Source organism: Onychomys torridus, chromosome 4 (genome assembly GCF_903995425.1).
Source record: "Onychomys torridus chromosome 4, mOncTor1.1, whole genome shotgun sequence".
NCBI classification, from domain to species: Eukaryota; Metazoa; Chordata; class Mammalia; order Rodentia; family Cricetidae; genus Onychomys; species Onychomys torridus.
Genome location: NC_050446.1, coordinates 93,339,850 through 93,363,577, shown reverse-complemented (window position 1 = coordinate 93,363,577; position 23,728 = coordinate 93,339,850). Strand labels below are relative to the sequence as shown.

At 48.0% G+C, this 23,728-nt stretch overlaps 1 protein-coding gene across 2 annotated transcripts; it reads left to right on the top strand.

The window, feature by feature from the left end:
* Positions 1 to 849: 849 nt before the first annotated feature.
* Positions 850 to 21,892, top strand: Rmdn3 (regulator of microtubule dynamics 3). 2 transcript variants are annotated; one of them, XM_036185586.1, is made up of 13 exons: positions 850 to 950; positions 1,270 to 1,463; positions 3,656 to 3,851; positions 4,560 to 4,703; positions 12,164 to 12,449; positions 13,507 to 13,609; positions 16,224 to 16,284; positions 18,780 to 18,855; positions 18,996 to 19,073; positions 19,367 to 19,465; positions 19,723 to 19,776; positions 20,259 to 20,339; positions 21,142 to 21,892. In XM_036185586.1, the coding sequence occupies exons 2-13, from the start codon at positions 1,277 to 1,279 to the stop codon at positions 21,193 to 21,195; spliced, it is 1,419 nt and encodes a 472-aa protein (XP_036041479.1). In that variant the 5' UTR covers positions 850 to 950; positions 1,270 to 1,276; the 3' UTR covers positions 21,196 to 21,892. The 2 variants fall into 2 exon arrangements, with proteins under 2 accessions (XP_036041479.1, XP_036041478.1); XM_036185585.1 differs by having other exon boundaries at positions 1,270 to 1,475.
* The last annotated feature ends 1,836 nt before the right edge of the window (positions 21,893 to 23,728 follow it).

Here is a 23,728-nt window from a genome sequence, read left to right as displayed (position 1 = left end):
ACCAGCAGCCCGATGATATGAAGGATTTAAATTTTTTTTAAAACTTATTTTTATTTATGTATTTAATTTTTTGAGACAGAGTTTTCCTGTATAGCCCTGGCTGTCTTGAAACTTGCTCTGGAGACCAGGCTGGCCTCGAACTCACAGAGATCCGCCTGCCTCTGCCTCCAGAGTTCAAAGGAGTGCACCACCGCGTCGGCTTTAAAAGTTTTCTGAGCCAGGGATTCGCTATGTAGTCCCGGCTAGCTCTGAGCTTGCGGTTATCCTCCTGCTGCAGCTTCGCTGGCCTGGCTTCGCTGGTTTTTGTCAGCTGGCAGAAGTCGGGTCCCCGACGTAGGGACGTCTTGCAGATAACCAACAATTGACCTACTCTAATTTCATCTGGCAATGGCACTGTTGTTTAGGGTTTTGTAAATGGTTTGAGTAGAAAATCCGTAAACGACTCAATCAGCCGGGAATAAAGACCGTGTTAGGAAGAAGTGGAGGGCGGCATCTTCCAGGTATGGACTGCGTGAGATTTGCGGAGCACATTCTGGGCGCAGCACCGAGGGACCCGCGTCAGGGCAAACGAGGTCCACCCAGAAGACGGGCCCTGCCCGGCCCCAGCTCCCTAGCCTCCCTGCCCGGCCCCAGCTCCCTAGCCTCCCTGCCCGGCCCCAGCTCCCTAGCCTCCCTGCCCGGCCCCAGCTCCCTAGCCTCCCTGCCCGGCCCCAGCTCCCTAGCCTCCCTGCCCGGCCCCAGCTCCCTAGCCTCCCTGCCCGGCTCCCGCACAGGCGCACAACAGCAGCTGTGGCCCCGCCCCTAGAGTCCGGGTGGGAGGCGGAGCCTCATGCGTCATCTCCACGCGCATTCTCACAGTGCTCCGAGCAGGTGGCGCGGGTTAAGGCCATCACGATCATTGACAGCGTGAGGCCGGTGTGGCTGCTATTGCTATGGTGGCTGGTGGCCGGGTAAGGGTCTGAGTTGGTCTCCTTTGGGGCCAGAGTGGCTTCGGGGACGCCGGGAGGCCGAGAGTGTGCAGCGGGCTGCGAGGCTGCCACGTGCAGTGCAGGGAGGAGGCCAGGGGCGCGTTGGATCAGAGCTGCTGCCCCCTGGCAGGGCGTCCGTCCGCGCCGGGGAGCTGCGGCATCGGAGGGGCTAGACTTGGGTGAGGATGTGGACAACGGGTCCTGCCTCCCGGGTGGAAGACCAGGCTGATAACTCTCTCCCTGTCGGTTCGCTCCCGGCTTTGATTTGTTTGTTGTTTTCTTTTTTTCGCTCCGGCTGCAGGTGCACTATGTCTAGACTGGCGGCCCTAGGCGGCTCCCGCGCGGGCTTGGGACTGTTACTTGGTACTGCCGCCGGCCTTGGATTCCTGTGCGTCCTTTATAGCCAGCGATGGAAACGGGCCCAGCGCCATGGCCGGAGCCACAGTCTGCCCAATTCCCTGGACTATGCGCAGGCTTCAGAGAGCGGACGCCAGGGTACGAGCACAGGTCATTACTTACTGATGACCCCGGGGATCGGGCTGTCTTTGGCAGAGCAGGTGGACTGGCCCGTTGGAAGAGCTGAGTTTCACTCTTTTAGGAAAACGTATCAAAAAGGACAGCTGTCCTCTTTCCTCTGATTCCAGGAAAGCTTAGTGCAAGGAGACTGTAGCTTTCACTTTTAGTTCTGGTCACACTCATGAACGTGTACTAAGGGCATTTGCATAGTGTTGGGTGAGGGGTGTGATAGAGGAAGAGTCTGGAAGAAAGAAAAATGAATACTCTTGTAGGATTAAACACTCTTGATAGCTTGACTAGCAAATTATGTATTCAAATGTGAAGGGCATTTGGAGAGTAATCCAAGTTTTTAAGATCCTTTTCATGAAGGAAAATTTAGAGGGATTGTGTAACTTTCCCAAGGTTGTTACAGAGTAAGTAATAAAGCTGGACCTGGTCATCTGGTTCAGTGTACTTTCCACAACATGGGCTGGGAGCACACTCATGCAACTGGAGCCCAGTGGCTGAAAGCCAGCAGTAACAGGTGAAATGTGTTCCATTTCAGAAAAAACCTTCAGGTTAACTCATTGAGCAAAACATTTAGGGCTTGGAATCTCTCCCTCTTATTTGGATAATAGAAGCTTGCTTAGATCTCATTTCGTGTTGACTGAAAATGTTTTCTCGGACAACCAATGTAGTCAGATATTCTCTTACTCTGTGCCAACTGGAAATGTTAGTTCTGCAAGAGTGTTCCCAGACTTCCCACCCTAGGTTGCAGCTGTCAGCATTTGATAACATGGTGGCAACATGGCATGGCAGTGTCCTGTCCTTCTCCCTTCCCTGGTGCTTTGCTTGTTTGTAATTTCTTAGTCGTGGTCTGCTCTCCCCGGAGGCTGGGAGAAAGCAGACACATTCTAGGTATAGTCCCAAGCACTGCTGGCCTAGGTTGCTCCTAGATTTCCTTTAACAAGGGGTGTGTGTATGTCTGCTCCGTGGGCCCTCCTTGAGTTCTTCCCTAGTGCATATTCCAGTCCAGCTGCTTTAAATGGCTACCAAGTTCCTAAATTTCATTGAGCTCAGTTCAGGGTGAGCAGATTGAGCTTGGTAATAGTAATAATGTTTTTCTCATGGAGTTTGGCCGTTTTTTTCCCATGGACCTTTTCTTTTTGACTGCCCACTTTCTTTTAGCCCCTCTCTGATAACACTCATTATGGCCTCAAGAGAGACAGTTTATTATTCACTGTGATGTCAGAATTTGAACAAACCCAATTTTTGTTTTACTGTGTAATTAGTATTGATTGCCTGGTATTTGGCACTATAAAGCCAGAGACAATTTTATTCTTTTTGTATTTTTGAGACAGGGCTTCACATAGCTCAGGCTATCCTCAAACACTCTGTAGCTAAGACTGATCTTGAACTCCTGATCTCTTGTCTCTACCTCTGAAGTGCAGTCACTCCTGCCAAAGGTGGTTCTTTGATAACAGAACAGCCCTCCTGCCTTCTAAGTACCACACCCTTGCAGGCATTTTACGTTAGCTCAAAGGTTCTTTGAGCAGATAGTCTTTCTTTAGAGATCGGGGACTTAAAGGGGTGTGTGTGTGTGTGTGTGTGTGTGTGTGTGTGTGTGTGTATGTGTATATGCATGCGCACCGATGTGTAGGTGGAGTGGGCACTCCTATGTGGAGGTCAGAGAACAACTTGCAGGAGTGGTTCCCTCCCTCACCATGTGGGACTTGGGCATTGAACTTAGGTCATCAGCTTGAGCAGCAAGTACTTTTATCCATGACTCACCTTGTTGGTCCAGACATCTATGTTTTCTTTCTGATTTTTCTGGATAGTGACTTGGAACTTGTACTATGACTTAGATGTGGAATGTGTGCTCTCACAGGCTCAATTTCTTCTCTGTAAATTGAATCCAGGAGAAGCAAGTGACCCAGGATAGTGTTGCATGCCTTTAAACTCAGTGCTCAGGGGGGGCAGAGGCAGGTAGATCTCTGCCTGGTCTACATATGGAGTTCTAGGACAGTGGGGACTACATAGACCTGTCTAAAAACAGAACAAGAGAAGCAAATGCTCAAGAATTCTAGGTTTGAGGGTTTATTTATTTATTTATTTATTTATTTATTTATTTTGCAACCCCCCCCCCCCCCACCGTATCCCATGGGTGACTGTTTTCTGTCCCCTTGCTTCAGGAGTGCAGCAGTTGCGGGCCATCCCAGGGGAAGCTGGAGATGCTGCGGTGCTGCCCAGCCTCCCACAGGAAGGACAGGAGAAGGTGCTGGACCGCCTGGACTTTGTGCTGACCAGTCTTGGGGCTCTGCGGCGGGAGGTAGAGGAGCTTCGGAGCAGCCTGCAAGGGCTGGCCGGGGAGATTGTTGGGGAGGTCCGGTGAGTGACCTGGTCTCTCTTGCTTTGCCCAGTCCCCCAACTTGTCCTGGCTCCCACAGCTTTTTCAGCTGGAGGGTGTTCTGCCTTTTCTGGTCTCTCTAAGGAACAATGTCGCACGAATCCTAAATGGTCTTATAATAAAAACCTGGAGCCAGATATCAGGGTGAAAGCTGAAAGATCAGAGAAGCAGAGCAAGCCACAGCCACCACCTCTTACCCCACCAACTCCTCAGACTGAATAAAGCCAGAGTTCCTGTCTCCTCCCGCCTTATATTCCTTTCTCTGCCCAGCCATATCACTTCCTGTTTCAACCTTTCTAGTGCCGAGATTAAAGGTGTGTGCCACCACTGCCTGACTGCTAACTCTGTGGCTGCCTCTGTCCTCTGACCTTCAGGCAAGCTTTAGTTCTTAGATTACAAATATATCACCACAGAACAAGCCCATTTTATAGCTGCTAACCCAGTGTGGAAGAAGCTGCATATCTGGTTCCTTCCTTTTCCCAAGAGCCTTGCTGCCTTGTGCCCTTTGGGCTCCTGCAGCAGCTCAGCCTCTTTGTTCTTCCCAGTTCTTCTGCCAAACAGCTCCCCCTGCTCTCCTGAGAGTAAAGACCCAGAATTTTCTCCTTCCTTGTCCTTGACTGAGGGAGGAGTGAGGGACGGACAGGCCGTGTGGGTCCTAACGGCCCTCTGGGATATGCCCCGCTTTCCAGAGCGCATATAGAAGAGAACCAGAGAGTGGCCCGGCGGCGCCGGTTCCCTTTCACCAGGGAGAGGAGTGATTCCACTGGTTCCAGCTCCGTCTACTTCACCGCCTCCTCGGGGGCTGCGCTCACGGATGCCGAGAGTGAAGGAGGGTGAGTCGTCTCCGGAGGCCCTGAGAGCCGCAGCTGCATTGTACCTGTCAGAGCATTAGCCATCAAATCCAAACCAAGGTGCCGTCCCGTCATCTTTGAATAAAAGTAGGGGATGACTGAGTGGAAACACCTTCCCAGTTGATGCCATCCAAATTGCAATGTTAGCAGTTGTTATGATGTACATCTGTTATCTCTCTGAGTTGGCTTTTTTTTATATTATTTTAAAAAATACATTTTATTTTATGTACATATTTTTCCTCTATGCATATAAGTGCATTGCTTCTATGCCTGGGGCTTGCAGAGGTCAGAAAAGGGCACTAGATTCTTCTAGAACCAGAGTTACAAATGGTTGTAAGCAGCCACGTATGTTCTGGGAACCGAACTTGGGACCTCTGCAAGAGCAGCAAGTGCTCTTACTTGCTAAGCCATCTCCCCAGCCTAGGGCTTTTTTCTTTTTCCATCATTTTTCTGGGCATTTTTGCGTGTTATCCACAAGGGCTTGCTGAGCCTTATTTTATAACTTCCTTCTTTCCTTGAGTGGCTGAGCAATGTGTGCCCAATCTGTGAGCCTGTCAATGTACACCCTCTCCCCAGGCCCCCTCTCCTCCTGACAGAGTCTGGGGGTTTGTCAATGTGCCCTCTCCCCAGGCCCCCTCTCCTCCTGACAGAGTCTGGGAGCCTGTCAATGTATGCCCTCTCCCCAGGCCCCCCTTTCCTCCTGACAGAGTCTGGGAGCCTGTCAATGTACGCCCTCTCCCCAGACCCCACTCTCCTCCCGGGGGAGTCTGGTCCATGCTCTCTTGCATCCGTACAGTGGGGAGGTAACTCTTGCGTGCTCAGCAGATCCGGTGATAGGATTTACCAGGAGGCGAGACAGCAGTGGGCAGGTCAGTCTCTTTCAAGCTTGGTCAGGGGAAGGACTTTTTAATTTTAAGCTACAGCTCCGTTCTGAAACTTTGGTCCCGAGGACATTCTGATGCTGTTGGTGGCAGCGCTTACCCTATGTGCCGGTCATCCAGCTGGTTAGTCTTCAGACTTAGAGGCTGATTTTTCTCCTGGGTAGCCTCTGTTGACCTTTGTTCCTCCTCAAGGAATAGACTGGGTCAGAGAACAGCCAAATTTCTGTCAGGTCAGAGTGGCTGAGCTAACTAGAATATGCCCATGGCAGCTAGAAGTTAAAATCAGCCATTCAGGATACTCCAGAGCAGATTCATCTCTTTAGCAGGCACACCTTGTAACACTAGGTACCATTTATTTACTTCCTCTGATGTTGTGCTAAGCACCTTAGTGGTGTTTTCTCACTTAATCCTCATGATATTCCTGTGACCCAGGTTCTGTTTCTCAGATGGAGAACTTGAGCTTATTGAGGTTTGACACTCAGACCGGGCTTATACAACTTCCAAGGGCAGACTTAGTGTGCCTCCTGCTAATCCCATTGTCCTGACAATCTGGTTTATCTGCAGCCCTGTTGCAGTCCATGACCTGAGGAGTAGCCTGGTCTTCAGGGCACATAGGGCTGCCATTAGCACATGTGTGGCATGTAGCTCTTGGGAGTTCTTCCCATTGACTGAGCTGCCACAGCTCCCTGCCCAGGACGGACCTGCGGGGCGGCAGGGCTCCTCCTACTTTAGTCTTGTTTGTTTAGGAGGCTGTTATTTTCTCCTGCTTCTTTCTAGTTCTCTTTTCATGCTGGGGATCAATCCCAGGACCTCCCCGGTGCTAAGCAAGTGCTCTGCCATGGGCTACATGCCTAGCTCCTCATTTGGTTTTCCTACAAAAATTAAGAATAAAATTACTGTCCTTTTTCATGTTCCTGCCATTGGTCTTTAATGGCAGGTTTTGGTTTTGGTTTTGGCTTTTCAAGACAGGGTTTCCCTGTGTAACTCTGGCTGTCCTGGAACTCGCTCAGTAGACCAGGCTGGCCTCAGACTCACCTCTCTGCCTCCCGAGTGCTGGGATTAAAGGCATGCGCCACCACCACCCAGCTAGAACTAGTTTTTTCAGTGTACCCAACTGTGTTCTGTCAGAGATGCTTCCTTAGGCTATGTTAGAGGTAGGAACAGAGATGACGTACATTTAGGTTGCATCCAAAGAACTGACTGCAAATAAGGAGCATCTCTGTGAAACCTGATGACCTAGGTCACTTGAATGGGAGACCGAGGGTTGAGTGTTGTCATGTGTATGATCTATGTATATGTGTGTCTGGAGGCTAGAGAGGACTAAGGATGTTCTGTTATATGAGTCTTCACTTTATTTCCTCCAGTCAGGATCTCTTACTGAACCTGGGGCTAGGCTAGTGGCTAGTTAGCTCCAGCTAGCTTCCTGTCTCTGCCTCTCATAGCACTAGCACTGCGGTTACAGGTACCAGACATCATCTGGCTTCTGGGGATTTGAACTGAGGTCCTCATGACTGTGCAGCAAGCACTCTTGTCAGCTGAGCCATCCCTCAGCTCTGTGAGCCTTTTTTGAGGGATTGGTATTTGTTTATGTGTATGTGGCTGTGTAAATGTATATGCTCCACATGTGTGAAGAGCCTGTGTAGATCAGAAAGCGGGCAGTGGCTCCATTGGAACTGGAGGGAGCTGTATGTGGGTGCTGGGAATCAAACCCAGGTCAGCAAGTGCAGGAAAGATTCTTAACTGCTGAGCCGGCGCTCCAGCTGCTCGCGCTTCCTTTTTAAAACAATTTCCTGTATGTGAATGTTTTGTTTGCGTGTATGTATGTATACCATTTGTGTGCCTGGTGCCTGAGGAGGGCATAAGACCTCCTTAAACAGAGTTAACCGATGGTTGTGAGCCATCTTGTTGGTGCTGGGAACCAAACCCAGGCTTTCTACAAGAGCAACGAGTACTCTTAACCACTAAGCCTTCCTTCCAGTCCCTGGTTGACCTTTCTAAGAGTGAAGAACAGGTCAGGCAGTGGTGGCGCACACTTTTAATCCCAGCACTCAGGAGTCAGAGGCAGGTGGAGCTCTGAGTTCAAGGCCAGCCTGGTCTTCAGAGTGAGTTCCAGGATAGCCAGAGCTATACCGTGAAACCCTGAAGAACAGGAGGAGAGATTTTCTCAAACTGAAAGTGTAAAACTCAGACTGTTAATAAATAATTATTTGTTTGCTTTTATTTCTTTATTTTTATTTTTTGAAATAGGGTTTTTTGTATAGCCTTGGCTGTCCTGGGACTCACAGACATCCACCTGCCTCTGCCTCCTAAGTGTTGGGATTAAAAGCATGTGTACCACTGCCTGGCTCACTTTTATTGTTTTTTAAAGAAAAGTTTAGCATAGAAGAAAGACTGGGCGGTGACAGGAACACCACCAGCACTGTTCACCTGATGATTCAAAGAAGTCATCCAGACTTGTGGCTCAGCCAAGTATGGTAGTACTCTCGGCAGTTCAGCACTCGGGAGGCTGATGATTGGAAGTTTAAAGCCAGCCCAGAATCACTGTAGTAAATTTTGAGCCTAGCTTAGACTATTTTATAAGACCCTGTGTCTTAAAAAGTGACATAAACAAGTTCATCTCCTGGTTCCAGTGGGCCAGAGTGAGTGCCTTACTGCATGGGTGCTCACTGGCCATCCATGGCCACAGGAGCGGGGTAGGGCAGCAGAGGGATGATGGATGGCTTTCTTAATTATAGCATCACTAGGCTCAGCCCCATGTCTGATCCTGTGGCATGTGAAAGCTGCTGCTGGTGCAAGACTCTGTGGCTTAGCTGGCTGCTATCTGGGGCAGTGGCCATGGGGAATCATTTTTTCATCACAGTAGATGCCATATAGGTCAAGGGGAGATTCTGGGAGGAGATCATAAAACTCTGAAATGGCTTTGAGCATGTGTACCTTAGGGAGGAAAGATTCTTGAAGGATGATTTGGTAGGCTATTCCATGGAGAGCTGACCCCCCATACACACACACACCATCCCTGTCCCCACCAGCCCTTGGCCTCTGATGATTTCACTAGAATCTCCCCATGCCTGTTTCAGACCAAGCCTGTCACATGTACTGGCTGCTCACTGGCCTAAGACAGGCCATCTTCTGCTTCTTGCTCCATGCCTTTGCTTATTCTGTTTGTTTGTTTGTTTTGCTTTTGCAAGACAGGGTTTCTCTGCATAGCCCTGGCTGTTCTGGAACTTTGTAGACCAGGCTGGCCTCAAACTCAGAGATCTGTCCGCCTCTGCCTCCCAAGTCCTGGGATTAAAGGCATGTGTCACCACCGCCCAGCTGCAGTCTTTCTAAAATTTATTTTTTTTACAAATCTTACATTTATTTAATTTCTCGTGTGCATGCATGCACAAGTGTGTGCCACAGTTGCATGGGCGATCAGAGGACAACTTTCAGTGACTGGTTCCTTCCTTTCATCATGTGGGTTCTGAGGCTCAAACTCAGGTCATCAGGCCTGGTAACATGTGCCTCTACTTGTCAAACTGTCTCACCTACCCGTATTCCTTCTTCCAAATAAACACATTTGAGCTTCCAGCTGTCGACCCCAGTGGCAGAAGCAGAATCACTGTGCAGCTTTGTTTGTGTATTCCCTGGGCATTGTACCAAACATAGCTTGATATTTTCCCCAAAGAAGCCAACATGCCTTTAAGTACAGCCTCCCAGGCGCCCCAGCCAAGCATTTGCTTCTCTCTTTCCTCCTTGAGCATTGAACCTCCGTTACTTCAGGTCTTCTGTGGCTTATGTCTACTACGGAGATCCTCCTAGGCTTAGGGCACAAGCCTGGTCATGTCCCAGTGTCCCAGGCTCAGCTCTCTACTGGGAACTAGGAGGTCAAAGAAAATAGTCAGCAGTAGGAATAGACAGGTGGGAAACTGAATTGTTCATTTCTACTTCATCAGCTCTCTGTTGGAACAGAGCAGGGTAGCCTAGTCTCCTGCACACTGTGGGAACTCTGTGTTTCTCTTGAGTACTGATCTCAAAAGCCTTGGGGCATGGCAACCAGATGAAACCCTCTGGTAGATTTCCACAAGGGTTGGAGGTGGAAGGTGAGGGAATGTTGTAAATAGAGCAACCCTGGCACATAGCAGATCTCTTCAGGCCCTCAGAAGCCTATGGACTGTTGCCGTGACGTGAGGCTCCTTGTGGTGTGACAGGACTTGAGGTGGGCTGAGGTATGAAGCTCTCTGCTGGCCTGCTGCTTCCTGGGCCCTATTAGCTCTTACTGTGGTGGCGTCAAGGCCCCTTCTCACCTCTGCAGCTTTTTGGGATGTGAGTTCTGGCCTTGAAGCCCCAGGGAAAGGGCAGCAGAACCAGAGCAGTGCCCCAGGAGTACTGGAGGCCCAGTCTCCCATTTGAACTTCTCCAGCATGTGGTCTCTCTTGTCTAGCAAAGAGAACCTCTGAGGTTTCAGGTTCCACACCAGGTACATTCCTTACTCATTTTGCTTTGGCCCTGGCTGGGCAGAGTAGACCCTGCCTTAATCCTCTCCTCTGGGCAGGTTATTGCCTAGGCTCTGTAGGAGTGGCTCTAGCTTGCTCTTGTGTGGTCTCATTTCATCAGTACTCAGATTGGTTATGAAGTCTGCTACTTCCTCTTGTTCTTTTCACCTCTAAGTTCAAGTTCTTACTGCAAACTGCTAGAAGGGAAAGATCCCATGCTATCATGCAGTCTGACCCCATCTGACAGGTGTAGCCCTGGAACTCACTCTGTAGACCAGGCTGGCCTCGAACTCACAGAGATCCACTTGCCTATGCTTCCCAAGTGCTGGGATTAAGGTGTGTACCAACACTGCCCGGATATTTTTTTTTAAAGGCAGGATCTCTTACTGGCCACAAGGGTAGACTAGCTAGCTAATGAGTCCTAGGATTAGAGGCATGAGCCACTGCCGCGGGGCATCCTGTGGGTTCTTTAGTTGATGCTCTGGTTGCCTTTTCAAATAGAACAGAAGCTGCTCTGAACAGCAGCAATCACCTGTTTAGACTGTAGCACCAGCTCTGCTTACTCACCTGGTGCCTTCAGACCTCACCTGAGTGGCTTTGTAGATGACAGCGCTTTTGTCTACAGCATTCAGCCAGATGTCAGGCCGTCTCATATGGGCAGAGACTGTTGTTTGTTTTGTGTTGGCCACAGGGAGCCTGCCTCTATTCTTCCCTCCAAATGAAATGTAGAATCTTCCCTGTGCTTCTGGAGGGCTCTCTGGTGTCTGTTTCTGGCCCCTGGAAATCCTATATCCCAGGCCCATTTCTTGTCTGATTTAGCTAGCAGTTAGGGAAGTGCCCTCATCAGCTGCTGGTGGACAGAAAACTAAGATACTTGACTCCCTCTGTAGTGGTGGCTCATAGAAATCACCAGGCTTATAGCAGCCCCAGAGACATTCTCCTGTAGGGACTGTTAACAGCTGAGAGTGACCTCTGACACCCTTCTACATTCCCAAGGCTGCTGCTACTGTCAATGACGTTTGGTTGACTTGGTCACAGGTACAAGTTTGAGAAAGAGATTGAGAAAAGCGTGGCTGTTGCTCATGCCTCAGAGGCTGACACCCACTCTCAGGTAAGGTTCTGGCAGATGTCTTTGGCTAATGAAGATGATTACCAAATTTAGCTCATCAGTATAGCTCCAATCAGCTCCACCTGTGTTTGTAAGGTTATTTCCTCCCCATCTCCTCCAGTCTTTCTGTTGTTTCTGTGCTGGGGATTGAACCCTGGACCTTGTGTACATGACAGGCAAGCAATCTAGCAACGGTGCGTAAGAGCCCCCCCCCCCCCAGCCTTAGTTCTTCTTTGTTATATTAAAAAAAGTTTTATTGTGCATGTATATGATGTAGGCATGTACATGGGTTGGTCCTCTTGGGTCATCAGATGTGTACAGCAAACACTTTTACCTACCCGGCTGTCTCACCACCAGGCTGGCTTCAAATGTGCAATGTGCCAACGGTTCCCTTGAATTCCCGACCCTCCTGCTTCTGCTCCCTGAGTGCTGGGATTATAGATGTGTGTCACCACACCCAGACTGCAGTCTACTTTTCTTTTTAAGGTTTATTCATGTATGTTATGTACATGGGTGCTTTGTTGGCATGTATGTCTACGCACCAGAAGAGGGCATCAGATCCCATTACAGATGGTTGTGAGCTGCCATGTGGCGGCTGGGAACTGAACTCTGGACCTCTAGCAGAGCAGCCAGTGCTCTTAACCACTGAGTTGTCTCTCCAGGCCCATGCAGTCTAATTCTTAAACGTGTTCCCCTTTTTTGCTTTCTGTGGTTTGAGTGGTAACTAAACAGAGGGGATCTTATGTTTGACTCTGACCAGCATCCATCCATCCCCTAGCTGACTGGACACCTCTTTCCTCCTTGATCATTCCCTAGCCAATAGTTCAAACCTTCACTTGAAGACTAGTTTCTGCCCTTATGTAAGAAACGATCTGGCTCAATGGACAACAGTGCTGTGTAGTTCCTCTTCTGTGGAGAACAAACCCTAGTTTTGAGTAAATAATCCCTTCCTAATCCTGTCACTTGATGCTCTGCCAGTTACACAACAGCCAATGCCGAATCCGACTATGAGCGGGACTCTGACAAGGAGAGCGAGGATGGCGAGGACGACGTGAGCTGTGAGACTGTGAAGATGGGGAGGAAGGATTCTCTGGACCTTAATATGGAGGGAGCTTCAAGTCCTGCGTCTGGAGCCCTGGAGGCTGACGGCTCCTCAGGCCTCGAGGATGTGCTGCTGCTCCTGCAGCAGGCAGATGAGCTGCACCAGGGCAGCAAGCAGAACAAGCGTGAGGGCTTCCAGCTGCTGCTCAACAATAAGCTGGCGGTGGGTGAGACTCTGCTGCCTCTTCCCTTCCTTTGCCCCTCTCTTGAATCTGACACTCCCAGGGAACGAAAAAAACAGAATGAAAGACAAAAACCAAGCTGGGCGGTGGGGAGGCACTTTAATTCCAGCACTGGGGAGGCAGAGCCAGGCGGATCTCTGTGAGTTCGAGGACAGCCTGGTCTACAGAGTGAGATCCAGGACAGGCTCCAAAACTATACAGAGAAACCCTGTCTCGAAAAACCAACCAACCAACCAAACAGCCCACATGGTTTCTAACCTGACAAACCCAACGGGAAGGAGGTGGGGCCCTGAAGCAGCACTGCCTCCCCACAGCTTCCTGCCCCTGAGGAAGGGCATGCTTTTTCCTCCTGTAGAACGCCGAGGAGCCCTCTCTTTCCGAAGGGAAAAATGCAAAGGACCCGACTACTTGTGCCCCCACTCCCCCCCTGCCCCTACTCCCCCCCTGCCCCCTCCTGGTTTCTTCTGATTTCCTTGAGGCAAGTCCGAATGTGCCTGCCCTACTTGAAGTGACTTTGTGTAGGTCGTTCACCGATTCCCTCGGCTCACAAGCCAAATTTACTCTGTAAATTCCTCCCTGAAATTAGAAGCCGCCCCCTACCCCTTGAGGCAGGTCTCACTAAGTAGTCCTGGCTGGTCTTAAACTACAGATCCATCTTCCTCAGCCTCCTGAGTGCTGGGATTAAAGATGCCGGCCACCGTGGCCAGCAGAATTCTCCCTTCTTATGAGCAGTTTCATGTGTCAGCCAGAGACTTCTTTTGTTGTGTCTCATTATATCTTCTTGGAGTTGACCTTCCATCCTAGCAATATGAGGAGGCCAGAGTATTCCTATCCAGTGATTGTGCAAACTATCAACTAGAGATAGTGTCTCCAGTTAACTGTGCATGGCAAGTTGTGGAGTGGGAAGGCCATGCATAGGGGTTGTCAGATGTCGGGGATTATACCACTGTCTTAGACACAAACATACAGTGTAGGGAGATGACCAGGGCCCCATTCTTCATGGATGAGGATACTCATTTATTCCTTTTTGGTCTATAGTATGGAAGCCGACAAGACTTTCTGTGGCGTCTGGCCCGGGCCTACAGTGACATGTCTGAACTTACTGAGGAGGAGAGCGAGAAGAAGTCATATGCCCTAAATGGTAAATGTTGACAGGTCCCTGATGGGAATGTAAGCAACTGTGCAGGTACAGATGGCCCATTTGCTTGAGACCCAGAAGCTGCTAGGGCAGGAATAGTTACTCAGTGGGGACAAACTGCCTTCCAAGGCCTCTTGCTCTCTAATGACCAGTAGAGATAGTAGCATAGGTGCTTGCTGTTTTTGATGTTTATGTTGTGGTCATATTGTTCTTTGCTTTGACTTCCCAACCAGAAAGAGGAGGAGGTTTTGCTTACTGCTCAGGAATCTGGAGTCAGCAGGACAGAAATTCTGAGACTGGGTGTAGTACATATGTGTACACCTAAGAGAAGTAGTTTGGGAGATCATTGCTGGCTTATTTGTCTGTTTCCTAAATCTCTGTTTTGGAAGGTAGAATGCAACTGAGCCGTGCTGCTCTTAGGACTTGGCCTTGTCAGTCATGGAGTAAGAGAACCTGGGAACTTTAAAAACGAGAATGAACTGGGTGTAGTGGGTCACACCTGGAATCTCAGTACTTGGGGGCTGAGGCAGGAGGACTGCAGTGACTCTGAGGCCAGCCTCAGTCATACTGTGAGTTTTAGGTTCAATTATTAGTTAGTTTTCTCTTCAAAGGGTTCTGCTTTCAGCTAGGTGTTGGTACCATTACCCAGCATTTAGGAGGATTGAATTTGAGATCAGCTTGAGCTATGTAATGAGACCGTGTTTTAAAAATAAATAGAATTGCTGGGTGGCGGTGGCACACATCTCTGATCCCAGCACTCTGGAGGCAAAGGCAGGTGGATCTCTGTGAGTTCCAGGAAAGCCAGGGCCCCAGAGAAACTGTCTTGAAAAACCAAATAAATAAATATAAAAAATAAAAAGTTCTTGGAGACAGGGCTTTACTGTGTAGCTTTAGCTGTTCTGGAACTGGCCACATGGACTGGGCTGGCCTCCAGCTTTCAGCAATCCTTTTACCTTCACCCCTTAGGGTGTGTCACCATGACACTCGGGGAAAGAAAAATTTGTGGGGGTTGAAGAGATGGCCCAGCAGTTAAGACCACTTACTGATCTTCCAGAGGACCTGGGATCAGTTCCTAGCACCCATAGGGTGGCTTACAATAACTCCAGTTCTAGGGAATCTGACACCTTCTGGCCTTTGTGGGCACCAGACATACCCATGGTGCACAGACATGTCTGTAGGCAAAACACCCCTAGACATTAAAAAGTTTGTTTTCTTTCTTGGTGATGATTCTAATTAGTATCTGTGCTGTTTTGATCTCTTGCTACCAACAACCAAAAAGATTTCCTGTGACCATTTCTCACTTCTTCCCATAGGACTTGTTTGTTTATTGATTTGTTCTCTTCAAGGCAGGGTTTCCCTACATAGACTGTCCTGGAACTCACTCTGTAGACCAGGCTGGACTCGAACTCACAGAGATCCTCCTGCCTCTGCCTAGTTTTGGGATTAAAGGTGTGTGCCGCTGGGCAGTGGTGGCACACACCTTTGATCCCAGCACTCAAGAGGCAGAGCCAAGTGGATCTCTGTGAGTTCGAGGCCAGCCTGGGCTACAGAGTGAGTTCCAGGACAGGCACCAGAACAACACAGAGAAACCCTGTCTCAAAAAAAACAAAACAAGAACTCAAAGGCATGTGTCACTATCTAGCTAAAAAAATTTCTGAAAGTCAGCAGTGGCAGCAGAAGCATTGGATCATAGTCTGAGCACTCAGAGGCAGAGGTAGGGAGGTCATGAGTTCGAGGTTACCCGGGGCTACACAGTGAGACTGTCTTGGACAAAGTGCTTGCTGTACAAGTGTGAGGACCTGAGTTTGTGTGCCCAGTATCCTTGCCCTGAGTGGGCACAGTGATCTGCCTGTAATCCCAGCACTTGAGAGGCAGAGGTAGGATCTGGGGCAGGCAGATCTTGGTGAGTTTGAGGTCAGCCTGGTCTACAGACCGAATTCCAGGACAGCCAGGACTATGCAGAGAAACTCTGTCTTGAAAAACAAACAAAAAATAATTTTTAAAAATCAGATCATGAGCTGGGCGGTGGTGGTGCATGCCTGTAATCCCAGCACTTGGGAGGCAGAGGCAGGCGGATCTCTGTGAGTTCCAGGACAGCCTCTGGAAAAACCAAAAAAAAAAAAAAAATCAAATCATGGGTTGGGGATTTAGCTCAGTGGTAGAGCGCTCGCCTAGCAAGCGCAAGGCCCTGGGTTCAATCCTCAGCTTCAAAAAAAAAAAAAAAAAAAATCAAATCATGAACACTTAGTGATACATGAGCCTCCTTAAGCCTGTGTATAGACTCTTCAGAATAAGGTCTATTGGAGACAGTTTCTGTTGGTTCCTTTCTCATGTTGAAATGCTAGACTTCACTTGGAGAACATCAAGCAGGCCTAAGGAGACGGCAGGTTGGTGACAGGCACAGTACTACTTGTAACCGCATGAAGGCAGGGTCTCAAGCTCAGGCCAGTCTGAGCTACCCGGGAGCTCATAGCTCAAAACACAGACAAACAGAGATAGCTCAAGCTGATGCTGGTGGAGATGAGGAAGCTGGAATCTAGTGGTCATTCTTCCTGCGCTGCTTCTTGTGGAAGTGTGCACAGGAGCTGTGTTAACTCTGGCTCTCCCTGTCTTCCAGGAAAAGAAGAAGCAGAGGCCGCTCTGGAGAAAGGGGATCAGAGTGCTGAAAGTCACCAGTGGTAATAATACCCTGCGGGCCTTGGGAGAGCAGAGGCCCTTTTCTTTACCCTGGCCAGAGGCGTTCCCTTGAAGAACTAGGGGGCTGGGGGCACTAGCCTGAATTCCCAAACGCCTCACCATACCCCAGTCAGGGCGGGGAAGTGTGCTTTGGAGGGTAAGGCCAGAGAAAACGCAGGCTTTGCTCTGCTGGGGCTGAGGATTGAGTATCTTTCCAAGAGTCACTTTGGCCACACACTTGGTTTTGAGTTCTTCAAGGAAGCTGGGACAACCTGCACTTCCTGTCCTGCAAAAGCTCTTTTCCCCAGCTGTGATTCCACTGGCTTCTTTGGTTGGTTTGCATGAGAAAAAGATGTGAGCTTATACTCAAGAAATTCAGCCATCAACTTAATAGACCTCGCTAGCTTCCTGGGCTGAGGGCATAGTTCAGTGGTAGACTGCTTGCCCAGCACACGTAAGTAAGGCCTTGGTGTGATTCTCAGCACCACACAAAGTAAAACCCAAGACTCCCTCAGTGAATCCTTTTGTGGTCTTTTGGGAGACAAGTTTTGCCAACTGGCTTGTGCTGAGGCCAATTCATGTCCTAGGCCTTGATTCCAGCATCTATAGAAAGGTTTGTTCTTCTTCTACTGTCTTGTGCTTTTCAAATCCCTGCCCTCAGATTGTAAGCTGAGAGGCTGTTTTTCCATCCTTGGCTGGAACTTTCCGTGCAAAGGCTCTGCTCAGAAGCCAGGTAACTGTTTCTGGGTGTCGTTGCTCACTCTGGGCTCTCAAGGATGAAAACAAGCAGTTGTGTGTTTTTGTTTTTTAAGTTATTCCTAAGGAATAGCTATTTGGATTGTACATGGAAACGAGCCCAAGTGTCTGATACAAACATACCCCTCCATCCCACAAGATAGTTTTAGCAAATATATGAAAAAGAAACTTGGGCATGGGAAGACATCGTTGCCAACTGCTTCTAGTACTGGGTGTTTGGGGCACAGGACAGGTAGTTAAGGCTTTCTTCTGGTCTCTGTGTGTGTGGTGCTGGGAATTGAAGTAGTCTTGTACTGTCCACTCTACCACTGAACTAAGTTGCCCACATTGCCCTTCAAAGTTTAGGTTGGGGTGGGGTGGGATGGTGAGATGGCTCACATAGATAATGGTACTTACAGGGCAAGTCTGGAGACCTGAGTTCCATCCCCAGAATCCATGTAAAGGTAGAAGGAGAGAACTGACTCCACAGTTGTCCTCTGACCTCCACACTGTGTGTTATGGAGTGTGTTATAAACACATATTAAGTTTAGAATTTTTATAGTTCAGTGGTTAGGAGCACACACTGCTCTTCCAGAAGACTCCCAGGTTGGGTGGCTCAAAACTGACTTTGACCCCAGCTCAAGCACTCTGATGCCCTCTTCTGGCCTCAATGGACACTGAGCTCACATGCACAGTTATACACAAACACATTTAAAAAATGTATCTTTAAAAAGTTCAGATTCTCCTGGCTTGTCAAGTGGCACTTGCCACTAACAAGGACCTTACATGTGCCAGGCAAGCACTTTACCCTGGGTGACGTTCCCCAGCGCTGGAAGATGAAGACGAAGAGTTTGTTCCCTGGCAGGGAGGACGTGGGAGAAAGTCAAACCGATGGATCTTCCTCTGTTCCATTGGTTCCCGAGTTAACAAAAACCCTTGAGCATTTCATTTGACCATGTGAAAACACATATCCTCCTGCCTAATGATACACTACCCATGTGTTTCTTAATCTACAGAGACTTTTTTCTTTTTCCTTTTTTTTTTTGAACCCAGGGCCTTGCACTTGCTAGGCAAGCGCTCTACCACTGAGCTAAATCCCCAACCCCTACAGAGACTTCTAATACACAGTCAGCAGGTAGTCAGAGGAACACACCTAGATGTCTCTTGTAGTTAGATGCTGATTTTTCAGATTGTTTGCAGTCCTGAAGTCAAGCCCAGAGCCTCACATGATGGCAGGTCACTAGGCTGTAATCTCACTAAGTTTTCATGATACCTGCGACTACTGTATGGAAAAAGGACAATTAAAGATCTGCATTGAGACCTTGTCTGGTTTTGTTTTACACAGGTTTTGCTATGGTAGTCCTTGTTAGTCTGGTACTTGCTCAGGCTGGCTTCAAACTTGACCCAGCCTCTGCCTCAGCCTTCTGAGTGATGTAATTACTGAGCTGTGCCATCACACCTGGATAAATGTTCTAGTGTATAAAGGAGAGATTTACTTTGTGTGTGTGTGTGTGGTGGTGGGGGTGTCCAGTAGGGAAAGGGCTTAAAAAACAAAAACTAGAACCTAGAATTACTTTGGAGAATTATTGTAAGCCTGCTGCTAAGTATTAACTGGGATCACGTTGAGTCTAAGAGGAGAGTATTCATTACAGATGTCACACTTAGGAGAGGGGAGTGTCACTACAGTGGGTGGGTGGCATGCTGCACACATCCCCACGCTCACAGTCTGGTCCTTTCCCTGAGCTTGCTGCTTCCCCCTCAGGTATGCAGTTCTTTGTGGCCAGCTGGCTGAGCACGAGGGCATCTCCAGGCGTATCCAGAGTGGCTTTAGCTTCAAGGTGAGGACAGGCTTCTTTCCCTTGCGCAGGCCCAGTCCAGGTTCCCTGCGCCCTTAGACTGGCTTTCCCACAGTCTTGGTGCTTTGCTGCTCTTTTCTGAGCAACTCTGGGTTTGATGTTAGTTTGTATCTTCTCCTCAGGAACATGTGGACAAAGCCATTGCACTTCAGCCTGAAGATCCCAGGAGTCACTTTCTTCTTGGCAGGTGGTGCTACCAGGTGAGTATAGTCTAAGGCCTGAGATGTTCCTGTCACACCAATCTCGAGAAAGTCCTCAACGTTCGTCCTAGTCTGGCTCTTACTTCCTCTGAATCGTTCATGCTTTGTAGATGACCCTGTTGTATGTAGCCCAGGCTGGCCTCGGACTAATCTCTGTCTCAGCCTCCTGTGTGCTGGGACTACAGGTGTATGAGACCATGTCTAGATACTGCTTTTGATCACAGGCATACGATACCATGTTTGGCCCAACAGATGTCTTAAAAACCTATTCACACCTTATTGTTTGGTGGCAGGTCTCTCACTTGAGCTGGTTGGAAAAAAAGACGGCCACAGCCTTGTTCGAAAACCCTCTCAGTGCTACTGTGCAGGAGGCGCTGCAGAGCTTCCTGAAGGTACCGAGAAGGGACTGGTGGGCAGGAGCCTCGGTGGCTTGTTCCTGGGACCCTAGCTGGTGACGTTGTTTTTCCTAGTGGGGGATAATTTTGTATTAACAATTTTGAGGGGAAATCAGAAGTACTTGGAGTTTATAAAAATAATTCCCTGACACACTAAATCAATTTTGTGATTATTTTATAGAGCTTTCTAGTATCTAAACTTCAGATTGAATTGAATTTATGAACCTCTTAAAGTGAGTTTCTTTTTTCTCCAGGCTGAAGAGTTACAGCCAGGATTTTCAAAAGCTGGACGGGTATATATTTCTAAGGTAAATTCACCTTCAACATAGGTGGAAACACTTACGTTGTATTTCTGGGATCTCTTGGCGATAGGATTAAACAGTCTATGCTCTGCCACTGGGTTATCGATACTGTCTTTTGAGAGCTATATTGATCAGATGTACTTGTAAGAAGGTTCTCAATAGCTCAAGCTGACCTTTAACTCATGGCAATCCTCCTGCCTCTGAATGTTGAGGTTATTAGTTGTGAGCCACTGTTCCCTCCCCCCCCCATGGTTTTTCAAGACAGGGTTTCTTTGTTAATAGCCCAGGCTGGCCTCGAATTCAGAGGTCCACCTGACTCTGCCTCCTGAGTGCTGGGACTAAAGGCGTGCACTGCCACCGTCCTGCCTTTCCCCCATTTTTTGAGACAAGGTCTTGGGATTAAAGGTGTGCACTGTCATCCCGAGCATCTGAGTCCACATATACATGGTCTTTCTTTCTGATCTCCTTTCCAATTGTTTTCTTCTCAGTGCTATAGAGAATTAGGAAAAAACTCTGAAGCTAGAAAGTGGATGAAGTTGGCTCAGGAGCTGCCAGATGTCACTAATGAGGTAAAATAGTATTTTTTTTTAAAGACAGCATTTCAGAATGTAGCTTTTAGACTGGTCTCCGTGTGACCATCTTGTCTGAGTCTCCCAAGTACTAAGATCAGATATAGCAGCAATAATACCATAGCTTAGCTTGTGTGGATGGTATGTGTATGCCTTGACTCATGGTCAGGACAGCTCTCAGGTATCATTCCTTGTCTTCCTCTTCACCGAGACAGGGTATTTGTTATCCATCACTGTGCATCTTCAGCTAGCTGTCTTGAGAGCTTCAGGGGAATGATTCTCCATCTTATTTTCTCATCTCCCTTAAGAACCCTGGCTACATCAGCTGTTACTGCACTTGGCTTTGATGTGTTCTGTGTCTGCATTCACATCCTAATACTAAAATGACAAATGCTTTACTTATTGCCCACATCCCCACCATGCTCCAGTAAACCCCCCCCCCTTTTTTCCTGGAGCTGAGGACCGAACCCAGGGCCTTATGCTTGCTAGGTAAGCGCTCTCTCACCAAGCTAAATCCTGAAACCCCAGTAAAAATTTTTAAAAGAGCCTTTAAATACTGATTTCTGCCACACCTTTCCCAGGAAAGAAAGTTTACCATTTTATATGGAGTCTCCTACATGCTATGCCATCTGTGTCCTCCTTTGTTTGAGGTGGTAAGGAGGAGACAGACTGCATGGACTCTAAGCTGTCAGAGGGAGAGTTTGGAGGAAGACTGGTTCAGTATAGAAGCCCTTGTCAGGGTCTAGTGATTGGGGGAAGCTTAATTCTGATTCTGAACTCGACTTGTTTCTTTGTCTCCTAGGATTCAGCTTTCCAAAAAGACCTGGAGGAATTGGAAGTAATTTTAGAAAAATAATCACATTCCAATGACTTGGGGGCTACTACTTAAACAGAAAAGAAAATCAAGTTGCCTTCCCCGGCCTGTGACACCACTAAGTTCAGGAAACCAAGCAAGATTGGTTTAGGGGATGTCTTGATCCTGAGGTCTGACTGCTACTACCAGCATCCCTCAACTTTCTATGTTATCAGTTAATTTATTATAATCTCTTAATCTAAAATTGGGGATGAACTTGCAGCTTAGGTTTCTGCTTTCTTCCTCGTAAGTGAATTCCTGAGAAATCAAGACTGTATAGCCATAGAGTTAAGTATGGGAGACAGCCCAGAAGGCCGAGCTGAGAGGATGGAGTAGCAGAACTGCCTTTCAATTGCCAGTGAGATAGATGAACATCGAAGAGCCATGGCAAGCAGGCGTAGGACTGGTTTGTAGTCTTCTTTGCTAATACTCATATTTATTGTCCTAAAGTCATTCCCTACCTATGAAGACAAGAGGAACTGCCAGCACAGCCCAGCCACTGCCCTCTTACTACCCATCATGTAGACTCTACCTGTATTCTTGGGGTGAGGGCTGGACCACATGACTTCCAGGGTTCTGGCAGCTTCTGGGATGACAGCACTGACCAAGGGTTTATAAATATATTTTGGAAGTGACCTGAAGAGGTGCCTGAAATATTTTTTGGTACAAATTTGAAATAAACTAAATTTGATTAGAAGGATATGTTGTCTCTTTCCATTATTTGACACCTTGAGAGTATTTTTCCTTCCACAGAGGAAACTGAAGACAAAAAGCATGTGCATCAAACTCTTGGGCTCTTTATCTTTTCAGCAAAAAAATTTTTAGACTTATTTATGTGTGAGCGTATGTCACATGTGTTTGCCTGAGGGGATCAGGTCTGGAGGTAGAGTTACAAGCTTTCTGAGTCATGTGACGTGGGTGCTGGGAATCAGACTCAAGTTCTCTGGAAGAGCACCAAGTGCTCTTCAGCAGCAAGAAATAGTCTTTTCTATCAAATACTATTGAAACTTGGGTTTAGGACAAAAATTCTAATCTTTATCTTATCACTCTAAGTTTCTCGTGCAAATGGTTTAGTCCCCCAACTAGGAAAAACTTTGTTTACATAGAGGTCCCCCACTGCATTCCAGAAATGATGGCCTAGAACAGAGACCCCTTTCCTCTTCCTTGTAGACTTGGTTGCCCTGGAACTCAGAGATCCACCTGCCTCTTGAGATTAAAGGCATGTCGAACCATACCCAGCCCCCCACCATAAACATTAGCAGCAGCAGCAGCTGTAGAGATGGCTCAGTGGTTATAGACAATTGCTGCTTACAGAGGACCCAGGCCCAGTTCTCAGCACCCACACGGTGACTCAAAACCATCTGTAACTCCAGGTCCAGGACATTTGATGACTTATCTCCATGAGCACCAGGCAGGCATACATGTAGTATATACATACACTCAGGAAAAACACATAAAAAAATATGTGAAGGTATTAGATTCCTCTGGAGCTGAAGTGAAAGCTCTTTGTGAGCTACCTGCTCTGGGTGCTGGGAACTCAGTCCTCTGACAGGCAAGCAGCGGTTTCCCCTGCTGAGCCATGTCCCTGGAGCCCACAGTGCCTTTCCTTCCTGATACACTAGGTCTAGCCTTGGTCACTGCTGTGATCCTCTGTCCTGGGATGAAGCCAGTACCCTCAAAACTCAGGTCAGAGGCTTGGGCTGGTTTTTCATAGATGGATTTTCCCCCTGGATACCAGCCAGAACCTTGAGCCTGTTTCCCTGACTTCCTGGGCCTCCTGACTGTTCCCTCACCTCCATGCCTAACGTAAAAACAGGACAGCTTCTCTAGCTCCTCACCTCTTGGAAGCTAGCATTTCAGCTTACCTATCCTATTGCTTCTCTGTCAAACTTGAACAAAATTGCTTTTGAGCTTCCTTCCACATCTGTTTTGAAATTCTTTATTAATGAGACTCAAGAACCCAAAAGGAGACCACAGTTTCTGAAAATATCCCGAAAGTAGAATCATTTGGCCAATGTCAGATCTCTGCAACACAAAACTTAGAGAATAAAAACAAAGACTACAGGAAAGACATAGTAAATCAGCCTGGCAATCTCATTCCTAGGCCAAAGGATACAAGCACAGAGATTTGAATGTAGGCTTTCTTTAGTTTTCAAATCGTACAACTATGACAATTGGTCATAACTGCTCAGTTCTGAAAGATAGTATGGAGATTATTTTGCAATACTCAGTTTGCATGAGAATGACTCCTATAAACAGCACATGTGCTGCACACAACTACCTTATTAACAGCTGCAGAATGAATTTGCTTAAGTGAAATCTTAGTAATTAAAATAACATGTTTTGGGATATTTAATTGCACTGTGGCACTCTGAGGCTACTAATATAGTTAACCCTGAATCAGGAGGCGAAGTCAGCCACTAGCTGACCAAATTAGCCATGGAGATTTTGGAGGACCCAGGACTCTGCAAAGATGGACCGGAAGGAGTAGGGAGGGGCTTAGAAAGATTCATGGGCTTTTTTGATCTGGGAATTG